The sequence below is a fragment of the Platichthys flesus genome, chromosome 15, assembly GCF_949316205.1.
Source record: "Platichthys flesus chromosome 15, fPlaFle2.1, whole genome shotgun sequence".
NCBI lineage: Eukaryota > Metazoa > Chordata > Actinopteri > Pleuronectiformes > Pleuronectidae > Platichthys > Platichthys flesus.
Genome location: NC_084959.1, coordinates 17,600,015 through 17,615,516, shown reverse-complemented (window position 1 = coordinate 17,615,516; position 15,502 = coordinate 17,600,015). Strand labels below are relative to the sequence as shown.

The window sequence follows — 15,502 nt, the reverse complement described above, 5'->3', positions numbered from 1 at the left end:
CATTTCAATAATCCTTTCTGGTCCACACTATTTATCTGTTGTATCTGATGACTGATTCCTAACCCATCTTACTGTGCTGTGCATGGGGGACATGACTGGACAGAAACTGACCCAGAGACAGTTCATGCTCAACCTGAAGAGGGCGTCACAGTCACCTCACAAAGACTGATACTCAGTGAACCATAAAACACTACTACTGATGTGTGGTGTCATGTCTGTTGGTGTTGGAGGTATTATTGTTCTCCGTCTGATAACTGCTGTGTTGCATATGATGAATTTCCAGAGCTATTATCTCTCTCTCTCTCTCTCTCTCTCTCTCTCTCTCTCTCTCTCTCTCTCTCTCTCTCTCTCTCTCTCTCTCTCTCTCTCTCTCCTCAGTCGTTTGTTTGATTGTTTGTTGGTTCATTGGTTAGTTTGTTAGCAGGAGTACACAAAAACTACTGAAATGATTTCCATGAAACTTGGTGAAAGGATGTGGTTTGGGTCAGGAAAGAACCAGCAACATTTTAAAGAAATAAATGTGAAATGAGGTTTTTTATTTAACATCCTGGTGCATACACGTACACAACCTTCAGAGACTTGGCAGCTGTTGTGCCAGTTAATACAAACTCATGTGCAGCCATGTTTGTAGTTCTCCCACAGGACACAATCTAAATTCTAATAAAAATAAATGATGTGGTTCAAATTACGCCCAGCCAGATGTTTCATACTTCTACAACCGTGGTATGAACACTCATTTAATGGCAGATGGATGAACAGTAAAAGGTTTGAATAGAAGAGGAAAGATGTCTCTTCCGACTGATGCTGCCTCAGAGGAAGAGCATTAGGTCTCTTAATTAGTCGGATTCTATAAAATATATTTATACATAGTTCTGTTGCTCTGTAAAACTTCTGTTGTATAAGAAGATTATAGGACAAGATGTTGAATATCCCTTGTACGTTTGAAGATGTTCTGCACACTTTAGGTTAACATCTACCAGTAGGTGTTGGCAGGTGTCAGTGGCGACCAACGGATGTTAGGGACATAACTTTGCACCCTAGCGTCATTAAGTGTTTTGGGCTTGTAATCAATGATACAGGCCGGACTTAAGAGATCACCGAGGCTAAAGGTAAATCCGACTACTGGCTTGTGTGGCAGTACTAAAGCCATGTGGCCGCTCAGTAGATCAGACATCATTACATCTTTGCCTTTTTTTTAACTAAACACTTCCCAAGATGGAGAATATCCCTTGTACCTTCCACACACTAATTAATGGCTACCACCAGTTGATGTTATAGGATGTTGGTGACGGCCAGCGGATGTTAGGGACTCATCTTGCTGCCTCTTCCTGACACCGGATTTCCAGGACTACCAATTTTTTCTGTGCTCTGAAGGAGTTGCTTTGTTCCACAGGGGTCTACTCTGACCTGGGCCTAAACCTCCTCTTCCCTGTTGAACGATGCCCACAATGTCAGAACGCTGGTAGTGCTGCTTTTTGCTTGTCTCTGGACTGAGAGGGTCATCTCCAGCCTTGTCTGGTGCATTTAAACTCCTCTACATGACTCGTGTAAAGCAGCTATAGGATGCCGTGTCCATACAGGCTTGTGTCGCTCAGACATCTTGGGACTCCTGACCACGTTCTCACATCGGAGCTGATCGTTCTCTCCGTGTTCTCAGCTTTTGCGATAGGAACGTCAACTATTGTAAGAGGCCACATCGGTCGCAGTAGCAGGCCAAACTGTAAGTCTGTACAAAACTTATCTTTGAACGCAAGTGGACATTTTTTGAAGAAGCTGAAGCGTTTGTTCTGCAGATAACAAGTTGGAGGGCAACCAAACCACCCAGATAGACCCACCTTCATCTTTATCTGTGTCTACAGGAGGACCTCTCTCACCCCAACCAGACCCCACCCCCTGACCAGGGAGAGGCTCACCATGGCAACTGCAGTGTCCCACCTCACCCCGGCCCTCCTGAAGATCATGTCACTGTTTTGCTTAACGACATCCATTCCTTAAGATAGATACTGTGTGAGGAAGGAAAATATTAAAATAGTGTTGTCAAAATTAAATTTCATATCTTTAGCCCTTCATGTATACATGTGTAAATATCATAAATTAGCAGTCAATATTGAGCGGAACTCTCTGCTATGCTTTTAAAGACATTTTCGGGTTTAAATTTAGGGAATCCAGTTCTTAAGGAAAAAAAAAAAAGGAATACATAAAAAATACAATGTAAGACTCTTCATAAAGTCTGTTCTTAATGGCTGTAGACAAACCATCAGGGATTAAAAAGATAAAACCACAGCCTCTAACCTGCTTTATCACAGCCCAGCTGCAATTTGACATGCATCGTTTCTGTATATGTGTGACACATATAATAAAACAGTAGATCCCTCCTCGGCATACCCTGGAATCTTTCTGGGCACATAAGAAATCCTCATAATGTAATATGTCAGATAACATGTCATCAGTTGACATATTGCAGTATTAAATTCCAATCCATGAAAGCATCGCGCATTAATCCAAGGGGATGTGACACTCAGAGGATGGCGAACCTTCGATTTATGATGACGGTGTGAGATAAAGCTCAGAGAGTTTTTTTTAATAGACAGGAGAGAAGACATGTTTTGGTTTACTGCTGAGTTCTTTTAAATACTGTGTAAAGGTCAAAACTCCCAACAGAAGTCTGTGAAGTGGCTTTGGACAGGAACAATTGGGCTAAATAAGAAACTGCTTACTCAACTTGAGTGGGAAAAGATACAAACCACTGTAAATGGAAAATGAGTGAACTTTTCCTATGAAATTCATTAATACTAATATTACTGATAAATAATACCATTAATAAAATGTTTCAAGAAAAAGCTGTGAGTCCATCTGGATGTTATATGGGCGTGGACCATCAGTGGACAGAGGCAGTCAGGTTTGGACCAGATAAGAGAAAAGGTTCAGCCTGTGAAGTCTGGTCCACCCCAGATGTCATCACGGTATGCTAATGAGCCAGGGGGCCTTTAAGTGCAGGGCCCCGGCCCCACAGGAGAACAGTTAGGAGTTTGTGAACCTGACGTGGACGAGACGCAGCTTTAAAACATGCGGAGAAAAGTGTCAGTGAGCAACAGAAGATGCAACAATAGGTGAGTACACAACAGAGAGGACGCTAAGGCCGTGTAATGATACACTTTAATTAAAACAGTGGTTTCCTTCAGTATATAAATACATGTCAAGTTCATTTAATAGCTTCTTTACCAGTATTTCGAACATATTATTTCCATCGATTGACGTTCTCCTCCTTCGTCTCACAGACTGCAACGATAACATGCTGCTAACGCCTCTGTCTTGTGCCCTGGACAGGATATCATCTTATACTGTAAGTTTGTTATAGAGACACTACAGTATAGATGATGTACTATCCAGGGTTTCATTCCCGCTCTGGATCCTATCAGCACGCACTCAGGCTCAACTGACTGCCGGCTGCACCGCCCTACAGAGGAGGGCCGTCAAACCGTTACCATTACTGAGTTTAAGTAATCGTAAGGGTTCCATGGCCCTCGCTCAATGACATCAGGACCAAGCAGGAGACGGCCGTGATGGACGTGTTATTAATGAGCTTCTGATGCCATTCTTAGACGTACTTGTGGATGCATGTGAAATAAAGATTATATGTCAACCTCTTTGTTTTGTTTAAGTCACATCGAAAGCAGGGTATCAGCATTCCAAACATCTTGCGTTTGCAGATTCGCTTTAATGTGCCAGCGAAATCAATCATGATGTTTTCCAGCAGCAGTTGGGTTGTCTAAGTGGCGATCTCTGCTGCGCAGCCGGCTTGTCTAATCACTGGGAAGCAGCCATTGCTGAAGGAGCTGGAGGGGTTGACACAGCTTCTGTGAGACATTCAAGGCCTCTCCCCCCCCTCCTCCCTTCGCCCTCGCTTTAGGCCACTGGCTGGTTATTCATCAAGATGCGCCGGATAGCGTTACTGTCGAGTTAACTCACAGGCAGCAGGAATGAATCTAATCACCATTATCTGACCCATTTTAGCATCAGGTTAGTGCTCCATTTTGCCATCCATTAGGGAGACAATTCAGCCCTCAGGGGGAGTGCTGGGCTTTATAAGAGCCCCCCAAAAAAAATCAGGCGGAGGGAGAGGGGGCAGGGAGAAAAAAAAGAAAGGAGAAGCAGAACAAAAAGTGATAGTCAGAGGGATGGATTGCCACACTTCAAAGCCAAGTGGAGAGGGCTAAAGTAATGTGGGAGTGCGGGGAACAGGGGTGGATGGTACATCAGGGACATCCGAGTGAACACCAACTGCGCAGGTCACACTTCAGTTTATCTACAGGCCGTGTTCGCACGTGGCGCCCGCACTGAGAGCCAAAGATAAACCATCAGCCTTTTCACACCTCGCCAAATCTGCTCGGTCGTAAAGGCACCGCCGAACTCGAGTCAAAACATCCGTCTGATGAGTCTTCGTTGTGTTTGTTACCTAAGATATATCAGCAATAAATAAATGTCTATAATTCATTACACTTTGTCGCTTTCATTAGCTGCTTTTCATTAACATGTTTTCTCCATTTCCCTGATGCATCACATGGCCTCAAGGTCCCTCAAATGGCCTTGTTTGGGGACATTTGTCACATGTCACCCCCATCTCTCTTTCCCTGTATCTTCGACTGTCATCTATCATGCAAAAACATAAAATAACCTCCAGAAAATATAAAAAATATTTTTAACAAAAGTTTATTTTACAACAATAAGGGTTTTATCACATTGTTTTAAGATTATTGGTTTAATCTTGAATAAATAGGATTTATACGACTGCCTGACAGAATGTTTCTGATGCAAACGGCAAACTGTTGTGTATAATTTATTTTCCTTAAAGACTCAAATTCAGTGGGAGCTCTGGGCTTTGGATACAGTTTTTGCTGTCCCATGACTCCACCTCAGACTCAAACAGGATTTTATCCTTCGCTTGAATCATAACTTCGGTCCTTTGTGGAGAAATCCAGCCTGATCCGTCCCCACCTCTTCATCTCTTTAGGATTTCACCACTTAAAGTCACTTCCATCCTCTTCACTTGCTCAGCTTGACTGAGAGCTTCAGCCTCACATCCCTCAGGTAGACCTGGCTCAGGTCCGCGCCCGCCTCTCGGGCGATCCGTGCTACCATCTGGCCAGCTGGGCCGATCACCATTGACTACAGACACAAGACATAGAGCACCAGTGAATGAACAGGGTCATTGGTTGTATTTTACTGCAGGAAGAACATTTGAAAAACATATTTTGGGATTTAAAAGGTTGGAAATGTTATAAATACAGTATACATATGTTTTACTAAATTCAAGCTTAAGATTATGTAATGCATCCATATTTAAGGATGATGTCAAGCACCATGTCACCACAAACTACATTATAAAAGCCGCAAAATATTAACTGTATTCATCCAAACTGCATTCAAAGACTAAAATCTCCATTTAAATGTTCCATCTCCTCAGAGAAAACCGAAGAAAAAAGTTTGTACAAGGAACTATTGATGAAGCAGATGAGATTTGATTCCTGTGGTCGGTCATCCCCCTGACTTCTAAAACTGTTTACACCTCTGGGGTTATTCCTCTGTTGAGTGGAAAAGCTGTAGAATGGTGCAGGCCTGACTCACTCACTCTCAGAGGTCGCTGGCCTTGAAACATTTCAGTGGCACAGATGTAGCTTCAAATATTCTTTGTCATCAAATATGGATGGTTAAGAAAAGCTGCTCAAATATTTACTAGTTTAAAACACAAAGACAGAAGAACCTCAAGGTATGTGAAAGGGGGGGGCAGCAAATAAATACCAGAAGCTTCACATGTCTTTTTCCAACTTCTCAGCCAACTTGAATTTCAACCAGCGAGGCTGTTTTCATTTGCAGATTTGCTGTCTGTTAACAAGATCACGCAAAAACGATCTGAATCCATTTTCTTTAATCTTTCTGGAAGGATGAGGTATAGGCTACAGTTGTTTATTTTGACACAGATCCGGACCAAGGGATGGATTCAGGATTGTTTTTACTTTCTTTAACATTGCGAGTTGAGTATTTTTTTTTACATTTTCAGTAATTTCCCATGAATCATTGATCTTGATGAAAGAATCAGGCACTTTTGTGAATTTTGAGGCAGCTTGATTGATTTAAGGGGATTTTGAGCCTTGACAGAGGTATGTGCTCTACTTGGTGCCATTCTGGTTTGTGCTGCATTCACAGTACATCTGATGTGAACAAAAGAACTTCTGAAGAAAGGAAATCATTTATTTGTTAGTTCTGACTTTGATAATAAGGGGCTTCATGTAAACTTTTGCAGGATCTCTTGTTTGACATGGGCACTAAGGCAAAACAGCGATGAAAACCTGAATTTGAATTTTAAACATAGATTTTTGAATGTGTGAACAATGTGTGTCTTTCTGTTGTTTCTTCCAATACGAAAAAATGCTAAATTGACCCACATTAAATATTAAATAGATGGATTAACCCCCGAGTAAAAGTGGAGTGTTTCAGCAGCCGAACCTCATAAAAAACTTAAATGACCACCCTGCAGTCGTACGCCTACGCCAACCAGGGCAGTTTCAGTTTACAAGAGTCAGATTTGAGATGACAAGAGGCCGAAACAATTTTTTGTGAGGCCACCGTGACCTTGACCACTCAAATCCAATCAGTTTATAGGGTGTAAGGAAACATTTGTGCCAAATTTGAAAGGATTCTCCCAAGGTCTTCTTAAGATAACCCATTCACTAGGCAAATAAGGTGGTTTGTTAGTTCACTGTGGCTTGGACCTTTGACCTCTAAACTCCAATCAATTAGTTTTCAATTCGCGATAAAACAAGAGTTAATGTACTTACCATGTGAGATTCTTTCTTGGCATAAAGTTTCACTGAAATTTCCAGTTCACCATTTTCACCATCGTACCAGAGCTCAATAGCCTGAAAACAAAAACAGCCCAATATTAGCAATGTATCCGTGTCTCGGGTGTCAAAAGGGCAGTGTGGGTCTTGGCCGAGATATGCGCTTTCATTCATTTGAATTTTTGTGTTTATTTGTCAGAAAACATTTTGTTCACTAATAACATCTACAACGGTCTGACTTGGTGGTGTGATGCAGGAGTGCAAGCAAGCAAAGGCAATAAATACACACCAACATGATAAGCAACATCATTGACAAAATGACCATAGTGCATATGAAAAGCAGGAGTGAAGCAGGTGGGTGTTGGGTTCAATAGCTGCATCAATGCTCATGTCAGCATGTAGAGTGAAAGTGAGTACTTTAAATAGGCCTCAGAATCCGAGCAGTGGGATGTAATAGGTGTTGTCACTTTGCGGTCAGCTCATTATCACATGTGCTGTGGAGAGTCCCTGCAGAATTACACACCTGTGTCATTGAATAAGGCACTTCCTGCGGCAGATACTCCAGAAGCTTCTCTCTGATGATGTTGGTGCAAACTTCCTCAGGACTCTGATCCGTCAGGACCTCACTGTGGTACTGCCACGACCCTGGCTTGGCGGCGACCATGAAGTAGCTCTAAAAGGATGAAATAAAAGCACGGCAGACGAAATGTCATTCTTCAATGTAAGAACGCAAATGTGAACAATTCTGCAGTTTAGGAACGCATCATGAATCTGACATGGTTTTCTTTGAAAAATTTCTCAAGAACAAATCGAAGAGAATTCTTACAAAGATATTGGTGAATTAGGCCCACTGCAAATGACCTAATGCTTAATTAAAGCTACTGTCCCTGTTTGTGCTTGTAAACTAAAAATGACAAACATGTACAAAGGTATTGTTTTGAAATCATGCAAGGGTAAAAAGTAAATTTGGTTTAATTGTGACATTTAAGTATTCAGTTTGTGTTCTTCTTGTCATTTTGAGATTTTTAACATTTATCTTGAATGTTTGCTATAGGTTTATATGCTTATATCCAATATAATCTAGTGCAGAGTTGACAAGGTTAATGTTGTGTTCACATCCATAACGGTGGAAATTTCACCTGAAACGCACCACATCACCATTGCATTGACTTTGTATGTAATCTTGAAGCACGGGAGAAATGTTCAGAGCTTTGCATTTCTTTTTAGGACAATTGACCACTGTGAGCACGAATCAGATTCTTGCAAAAAATAAATTCTGACTCTCCCAAACCTGAAACATCTTGCTGTGGGTAATATCACTTCCATTTGAGATCAGACACATAGCCAAAGAGAAGCAGTGCCAGCCAGCACAATAATCATGTATAATGGCTCTGAAGGATGTAATATAGGCTTCACATCTAATCCGTACCTTCAGTGTCTCCACGTCCTCTTTGTCCAAAGAAGACAGCATGAAGACATCTTTGAAGTGAGGCCAGCCCTGCTGGCTCCTCAGCGCCTTGAGCTGCTCTTTGTTCAGTGTAGACTTTGGCTCACTGCTACCCTCGAGCCCTGCGATGTCCTCGTCAAGCGACAACTCTGAATCCCTCTCTGGCCTCTTTTCAGCCAATGGAGGCTTGATCACCGGCCTGACCCGCATTCTGCGTCCATTCACCACTCCGCATGTCAACTCTACTGTGCTCTCAAGCAGCTTGTCCTTCAATTTCACCAGGTCCACCTGAGAGAGAGAAGAGCATTAGTGAAGACACCTCAGATAGTGTGTCTCAATAGTTATTATAGTTAATAATTTTGAGACACAGACTTATACATTGTTTGGGGTCTTTTCATGGAATTTGTTGACAATCACTAAATATACTGAATATTAATATCTTGTCCTTTAACTTCAGTTCTAATACAACATTTTGATCCTTTTAATAATAATAATAATAATAATAATAATACATATAAAAAGCAGATGAAAGTTTGTAGATGTGAGAGCTTCCTATGACAGTGTGAGGCCAGCATACCTTATTGAGGACCAGGACTGCTGGGATGTCTGGGTGCTGGGCCAGACATTTGAGCACCTCAAAGTCAAGTGTCCTGCTCATCCATCTGTCTGCCACATCCACCACCACGACCACTGGAAGAGTTCCCATTATAAAAGTTTGAAACCAAGCACTATGTTCCACTTAAACGTTTAATCCATGACACAAAAGTAGAAATGGCTGAGCATAAGAAAATGAAATACTCAGGTCAGCTTCTTTGACTGTGTTCCAGGGATCCACAAGCAAAGACTTCTCGAGCTGATGTCTGTGGAAACAGAGGGTTCATTCAAACATTACACTGTATGATTATAGACTATGGAGACTACAGCTTTTAAATAATGGTGACAATCTACTAATCACCTTTTAACCTTTGAAGGAGTGGTGAGACCAGGAGTGTCCAGTAAAATCTATAAAAAGATAACATATGTATGTTTTGACTGAAGCATTTGGCCTAAATGACATTACAGGCATCAGAAGAGAGGTAGGAAAAGCTCTTACTATCTGTGTATCATCCTCTGTTAGGACGCCCAAAGCACGTGCCCGTGTCGTGTGTACTTTTTTGGACACAGCAAACACCTTGAAGAAATGAACACTGCATTTAACAAATGCCAGTAAGACAGATACATTAGAAAGTGGGTTATTAACACAGAGACAGTTAAGACAGCTACCTTTGTGCGAAGGAGCTGGTTTGTCAATGTAGACTTCCCAGCATTCGGGGCACCTAATATCGCCACTTTCAAAACCTTTGAGTTGTCAGGCTGATCTGGAGGCCTCAGCAGCAAAGACAGTTGTTCACCTGGAAAAAAAACAAAAGGGCAATCAGCCATTAGACGGGCAGTAAAAGTGAATGTGACTGCAGTAAAAACAGGAATGAGAACATGAGAGTGGTGGGAGGATGACGCCAGCACTATTTGGGCCAGAATGATTAGATGAGCTGATGGATGTAAATCTCTGAGGCAGTGGTCTGGTTACCGCTGTCCGGCGGAACTGATGCTGGGAGGCGATAAAAGCTGCCATCTGCTTCTGCTGCTTTGCCTTTCATCAGTCTATTGAGAAACGCCTCTGATGTAATAAAACAGGCAGGCGTGAAGATAAATCCATTCCTCCCTCCTCTGCTGCAGGCACTACTTCCTGTAAAGACATCGACATATCCATCACTTCACTGCCAGCAGGGCTGCCAGGTAACTGACTGATTGTGTTTACCTGAATGTTAAACTGACACAGTATTATTATGCATTCATAAGCTCTCTGCCAAAAGTGTATATCATGCCATACAATTTATCACAGAAACACCTCCTTGCAACTAAGTATTTTGGTGTTTGTGCAAACTGAGGAGCCTTTAGAAGTCACATAAAATGTGCTATAAATATTGCACAATTTTAATAGCACCCCTTAAAGTTACAGTGCAGAGTTTTAGTCCAATGGTTGGGCTACAGCAATGTTTTCACAAGTGGGCCCCTGTTTTGTTAGTATCGTGAAAGACAATGTGGCAGTATAATTTCCTTCTCTCCAACTGTTTTTACACTTTCCTGCTGGTGAATTGTAAGTTGTGGTAACATGTCTGACGGAGACCGTAAACAAGACGACTGAAAACATGGATGTAAACAACTCATAACTTTCATTTGTCAAATCAGCTTTGCAAATGATTTATGAGGAGTTGATTTGTTTGACCTTCAGGATTCAGCCATTGCATTTTGGTGGGAGATGCTGAATGTAAAAACGTTTGTATGATCCCCATGTTGCTTTACAGAAAATAGCCAATAATATTGATTAGTCATTTACTAAGAAGAAATGTCAAACTTTTGCTAGATCGATTTTTCAAATGTAAGTACTTGCTTGTTGTCTCTAAATGATAAATTAACCTAAATAACACTTTCAAATAAATCTACATATCATTGAGGTTTGGACTGTTGGATGTAGCATAGGAGATTTAATTAAATTTTAATGACAACCTCCAAAAATATTTTAAGACATAATAGTAATGACAAAATCTACCCCTCCACTAAAAAATAGAGATTATATAAATATTTAAACATTATTCATGTAACAGCAGGTTAATGAGCTGTCGCCTACTTAACTCATTCCCAGTGTACGTGACCTGGAGGCTTCAGCGCATTAAAGTAAAACAGTCCTGTGAAGGACAAAGTCTGCAAATATTTTACTTAGGTAAAAGAACAACGATGTACTCAAGTAAAAGTACTACATTCACTTTTCTATTTGAATAAGAGTAAGCACTTGCTTAATACACACTTTAAGTATGAAAAGCAACAGTACAACATCATTATGGCAGAGTCTCGACATTTTAAGTGTTAATGTTGCCTTTACGCTCTGATTGGGCCAATGGGTCAATTTCACTCATTAATTTCTTTAAAAAAAAAAATTAAAAGTAATGAACTTCGTTATGTGTCAGAACTGTACTTAGGTAAAAGTAATACAGAGTTCTGAGCCGTGGGGGGACTTAATCGCTTCAAAAAGTTTTCATTAAATCTTGTGTTTTAATTATGTGTATTGAATGATGCCTTTAAAGAAAATAGGTTACTAGTGTTCACATTTGTTTGTGTTGCCTTGTCATTCAAAGAAGTCACTGGTGTAAATGTACCATTGACCAATAGAAAGCTGCTATTTTCCCCGACTAGCGTTGTAATTTGTTATGTTTATAACATAACAATTTCTCCTTACACAGTCAGAGTGAACACAGGCTTTAATGGGTAATATTAAAAGCATCATATCAGAATCATATAGGAGCAGACCGGTGCTTCTCTCAGAGCTTCATCCCTTCCAACCTCACTGTGTTTCCCCCCTTCAGTAACCACGCCACGCTTTACTGGAGACCCACTCTGTTTCCTTGGTGAAATGAACCAATATAGCAGATATGAATGAGGAGGAGAAACCCCGTCACTTTGTCACTGACCCGCTGTGAGGAACCATGACGCACTTCCCTGTCGCGGAGAAACGAGGGGTCGTGTGCACCGGACCCCGGCGTCTCTGACAACCCGAGAAATCGCTCTCAGATACATGGGCTTTATTGGATCCTGCCGAGTTCTCCCGCCGGTGTGTTTGTGTTTATCCTGTCTGAGCTGAGACTCCCTGTTTACGTTCACATTGCCCACAGGGTGACACCATGTTGTTTTGATCAACGACAAACGACTTCCGCAACCGCAACTAGGAGTGTCCTCACTGAAGTGTGTGTGAAGTCTCCACCGCCCCCTCGCGCCCGGAGGAACCCAGTTTGAAATGTAACTTCTCTGACATGACTTGATTTAGGTCTATTTACATTTACGTTGTTAGTGTTAGAAATGACAGCTCGGGTCTAAGGGACCACAAAGTGATTGCATAAGAGCAAAGATGGAAAGATATATAAGAAGAGAGCTTAAGAAAGAGTTAGATCATTCAATTTATAAAGAAACTAGCAAGGAGACGAGGTTATTAAAGAGGAAACGGCTTCAGATTTAGAAACCACTATGTAAATTATAATAATAAACAAATGTTATTAAATTTGGTTTCACTGTACCCAAGGACGTCTTCCAATATATCATAGTCAAACACATGAATAATTGAAGTCAAATAAAACTTTCAAGTCAAATTAAAAGATACAAAGACCTATCAATAACACGATTATTTTACATTTACATGTGTATTCATTTGTTTAAAATAACGATAATAAAATGACCAGCATGCATCATTTTGCAGCCAATGCTCTGTTTTCCTCTCAAGACTCCATGGAAACCAGTTTGGGAACCACCTGTCTACAGCAATAAAGATATTCAGTGGCTAAAATCATCTTATTCCCATTAGCTCATTACAACGCACAGATACCTTTGCCCCATGTGAGCAACTCAGTTCAAAATGGAGGAAAGTGCTCCAAAGGAGGTTTTGGCTGGGTTGATTTTCTTCCGATTACTTTGTGAGGGATGGCGAGTTTACAACCAGATTGCACTGTGCAGGCTTTTTTCCCCTCTCGTCCCTTGAGCACACACAGCAGAAATTATTCCTGAGGGGGCTTGAAACTCTGTTGTGACAATGCTGTTCAGGATGTATCGAGCAAGCAGATTATTCTCTCATGGTCACACCCTATGATTATTCAGCACTGATTTACAATGACGAGCTCATATGACTTGAAAAGCATTAAGTCTGTGAGGTTAATCATCAGTGCAACAGGACACAGTTTGCATATTGATTGATTACTGTTACATGTTGTTTTCATTCTGTACGGCAAAGACAGGCAGAGCAGATGTCTCCCCACAGTCCATCAAACATGCCGGCTGTTTGTTAGTCCTCGAGGACTTGCCTGGGGCGGAACAAACACCTCCACTGGGGAGGATGATGAAGGATATCAGGTAGCTCACAATCTGTCATCATCTAGCTCTAAAAGCTCTGTAGCCATGGAAGGGCAACAAAAATGGAGCTTTTAGCAGACACTTACTGCCGAATTCCAATTGAACCAGAAACAAAAAGGATATTTTAGGATCAGTAATGTTTGAACTTTCTCTCTATCTGCCTCCCTCCCACTCGCTCCCTCTCAAATTCATTCAAGGCCTTTTCTCCCTTCGGGCTTTCCTCACATGGCCATTTCACGTGGGAGTGTATCAGAGTTCTTTCTATGACTGCATTAACTTTGGCCTTCAGAAAGAGCTCTCTCTACAAAAAAAGACAAAAAGGCTTCGCCTGCAGACCATTTAATCATAAGCTGTAGCCCACTTTGCCATTTGAAGTGCACTTGCCAGTGAGATTCAACATGGTGTTATAGAAGACCTTTCTGTGTGTGCTGCAGTTCAGTGCCCTAATCAATCTTGTTTGGTAAAATTCAAACAGAACACTATGTATTGATAGAGAATAGATCAAATCACCCTGAATATGCAGATTTCTTCTTCTCTGCAGGTGATGTCAGAGTGCTTCCTCTCTTGTTGATTTGCTAATAGTTGGAATTAGAAATGCAGGAAACTGGCAGCTTCTCCACTAATAAGAAGAATTGCTGCTCACAAGGAATAACAAAGTCCATGGAATAAGAAGCACGAGCCATGGGGCATGTCAACGGGGAGCAGAGGTGGGGGGAAAAACAACAATCTGTCAGTGTGTCAGAGCATCCATCACTCCATCACTGCTGATTGCTGTGAGAGGCGTGATGCTGCACAGCTGGCTGACTGTCTATAAAACAGCCGAAACTTATTTCATGCTGAGCAGTCCCAACACAGATATGTTATTTGTGAAGTACCCCACTGATTAATGAATGGAAGGATGAAATGTTAACATCTGGCAAATGAGAAAGTGGTGAGATTTTAACTGTTGCGTGATGCCCTGAAGGTCCCCCAAGGTCCCTAAATCCAGCAATCACTTCTCTATATGTTCTTGTTCAGGCTGTTTTTTTTAAGAGGTGATTTAGCTCCAAAACGACCCATGTAGGTCACACTGATGCACTGATTGTACAATCTCTCTCTCAGTGGGGGAGATGAAGGGTGAAAAAAACTTTTATTCATTCTCGACTTGCAATCGATGGGACTTGTCTGTGAAGTGGATCAATAATGCCTCCCTTTGAAATCATCAATCACGTCAGTGGTGAATTTAAAAAGCGTAATGAGGAACAGCGTTCTTAAACATCCTCTATTGACACCTTCTTTGGTATGGAGAAAGACACCATTCTGCATCATTAACTTTGTATTATTGCCTGATGGTGCCTGCTGCTGCTACTTCCCCACCTGCTGAACTCAGAGCGTTGTGTGTGATTGGGCTTTCAGACCAAATTCTCCTCTCTTTCACTCGCTGATAGGGGAGGTGAAGCTTGCAGGCCTAAATTGGCTTGAGTATTTTAATAGGCCCAGTCCAAACTGGAACCCAGGCTATGGAGTTATCCTTCACCGTGATGTATTTCAGAAATGTTTGCAGAACATTACTGACATGTGTATTCTTCTACCTAATCAATTTTTTCGATTGCTTTTGTGCCGGTTCTGACATGACATTACATGTCCATGGGCACACATTTGCAAGCCTTCCCGTAACTAGCCACAGTCTTCTGTGTTGTTCCTCTGTCTCTCTCTGGTAATAAAACGGTATCAATACTGTGGAGAGGGCAGGTGGGCGATTGTAATTGAGTAATTTATTTCAGTTGTCACAGATATATAAGTCTTTGATTAGGGAGCCATACACATCAGGCTCCACAAATAGAACCTTTCATCAAATCACAAAGCATGTGACATTATTGACCCTGAAGTCTTCTCCCCGGGTTTAACCTTCCCCCGCAAGATGCATAATACAGCTTGTTAAGGGCACAATGACACAAAATCCTAGCACAACGCAACTCCAGGCAAATAGTGTGCCAGTGTACCTAATGACTATTAAATCTGGACCAGTGAGAAGCACAAACAAGCTGTTATTTTAAAGGCAAATGGAAAAATATTGATTATCAATATAAAATGACAAACTGGCGGTGTAAGACCTTTGTGATCATGGCTGGTGGCTTGAAAACCTTAGTTTTCTGTTCACCCATATTAGTCTAATATATATATATCAGTGTGGTACCATATTATTTGATGGTACCACACTGATAAGATCTTTTTATTTGCTTAGGATCCAAAACCATGGCCAACAGTGCAGTACAATGAAAATGAATTCAGTGTTGTTTGTGGT

General features: G+C 41.4%; 1 protein-coding gene and 1 long non-coding RNA gene across 2 annotated transcripts; one reads left to right on the top strand and one right to left on the bottom strand.

The window, feature by feature from the left end:
- Nucleotides 1-3,008: 3,008 nt before the first annotated feature.
- Nucleotides 3,009-3,643, top strand: LOC133969897 (uncharacterized). The gene is made up of 2 exons (XR_009924250.1): nt 3,009-3,110; nt 3,279-3,643. It is a non-coding gene; the product is annotated as an uncharacterized LOC133969897 (long non-coding RNA).
- A 1,051-nt stretch (nt 3,644-4,694) lies between these two features.
- eral1 (Era-like 12S mitochondrial rRNA chaperone 1) lies at nt 4,695-12,023 on the bottom strand. Its single transcript, XM_062406605.1, has 11 exons — nt 11,793-12,023; nt 9,854-10,012; nt 9,550-9,677; nt 9,380-9,457; nt 9,242-9,288; nt 9,085-9,146; nt 8,864-8,976; nt 8,269-8,574; nt 7,363-7,512; nt 6,837-6,917; nt 4,695-5,166 (listed from the first exon to the last, which is right to left on the bottom strand). The coding sequence occupies exons 1-11, from the start codon at nt 11,896-11,898 to the stop codon at nt 5,044-5,046; spliced, it is 1,353 nt and encodes a 450-aa protein (XP_062262589.1). The 5' UTR covers nt 11,899-12,023; the 3' UTR covers nt 4,695-5,043.
- Between the last annotated feature and the right edge of the window lie 3,479 nt (nt 12,024-15,502).

Excerpts from the sequence above, each read along its gene's own strand:
- eral1 (XM_062406605.1), bottom strand. The coding sequence starts at position 11,898 with ATGTATCTGAGAGCGATTTCTCGGGTTGTCAGAGACGCCGGGGTCCGG. Across the intron at positions 9,678-9,853 it reads ATCAGTTCCGCCGGACAGCG|GTGAACAACTGTCTTTGCTG; the intron begins GTAACCAGACCA and ends TTTTTTTTCCAG. Across the intron at positions 9,458-9,549 it reads ACCAGCTCCTTCGCACAAAG|GTGTTTGCTGTGTCCAAAAA; the intron begins GTAGCTGTCTTA and ends CATTTCTTCAAG.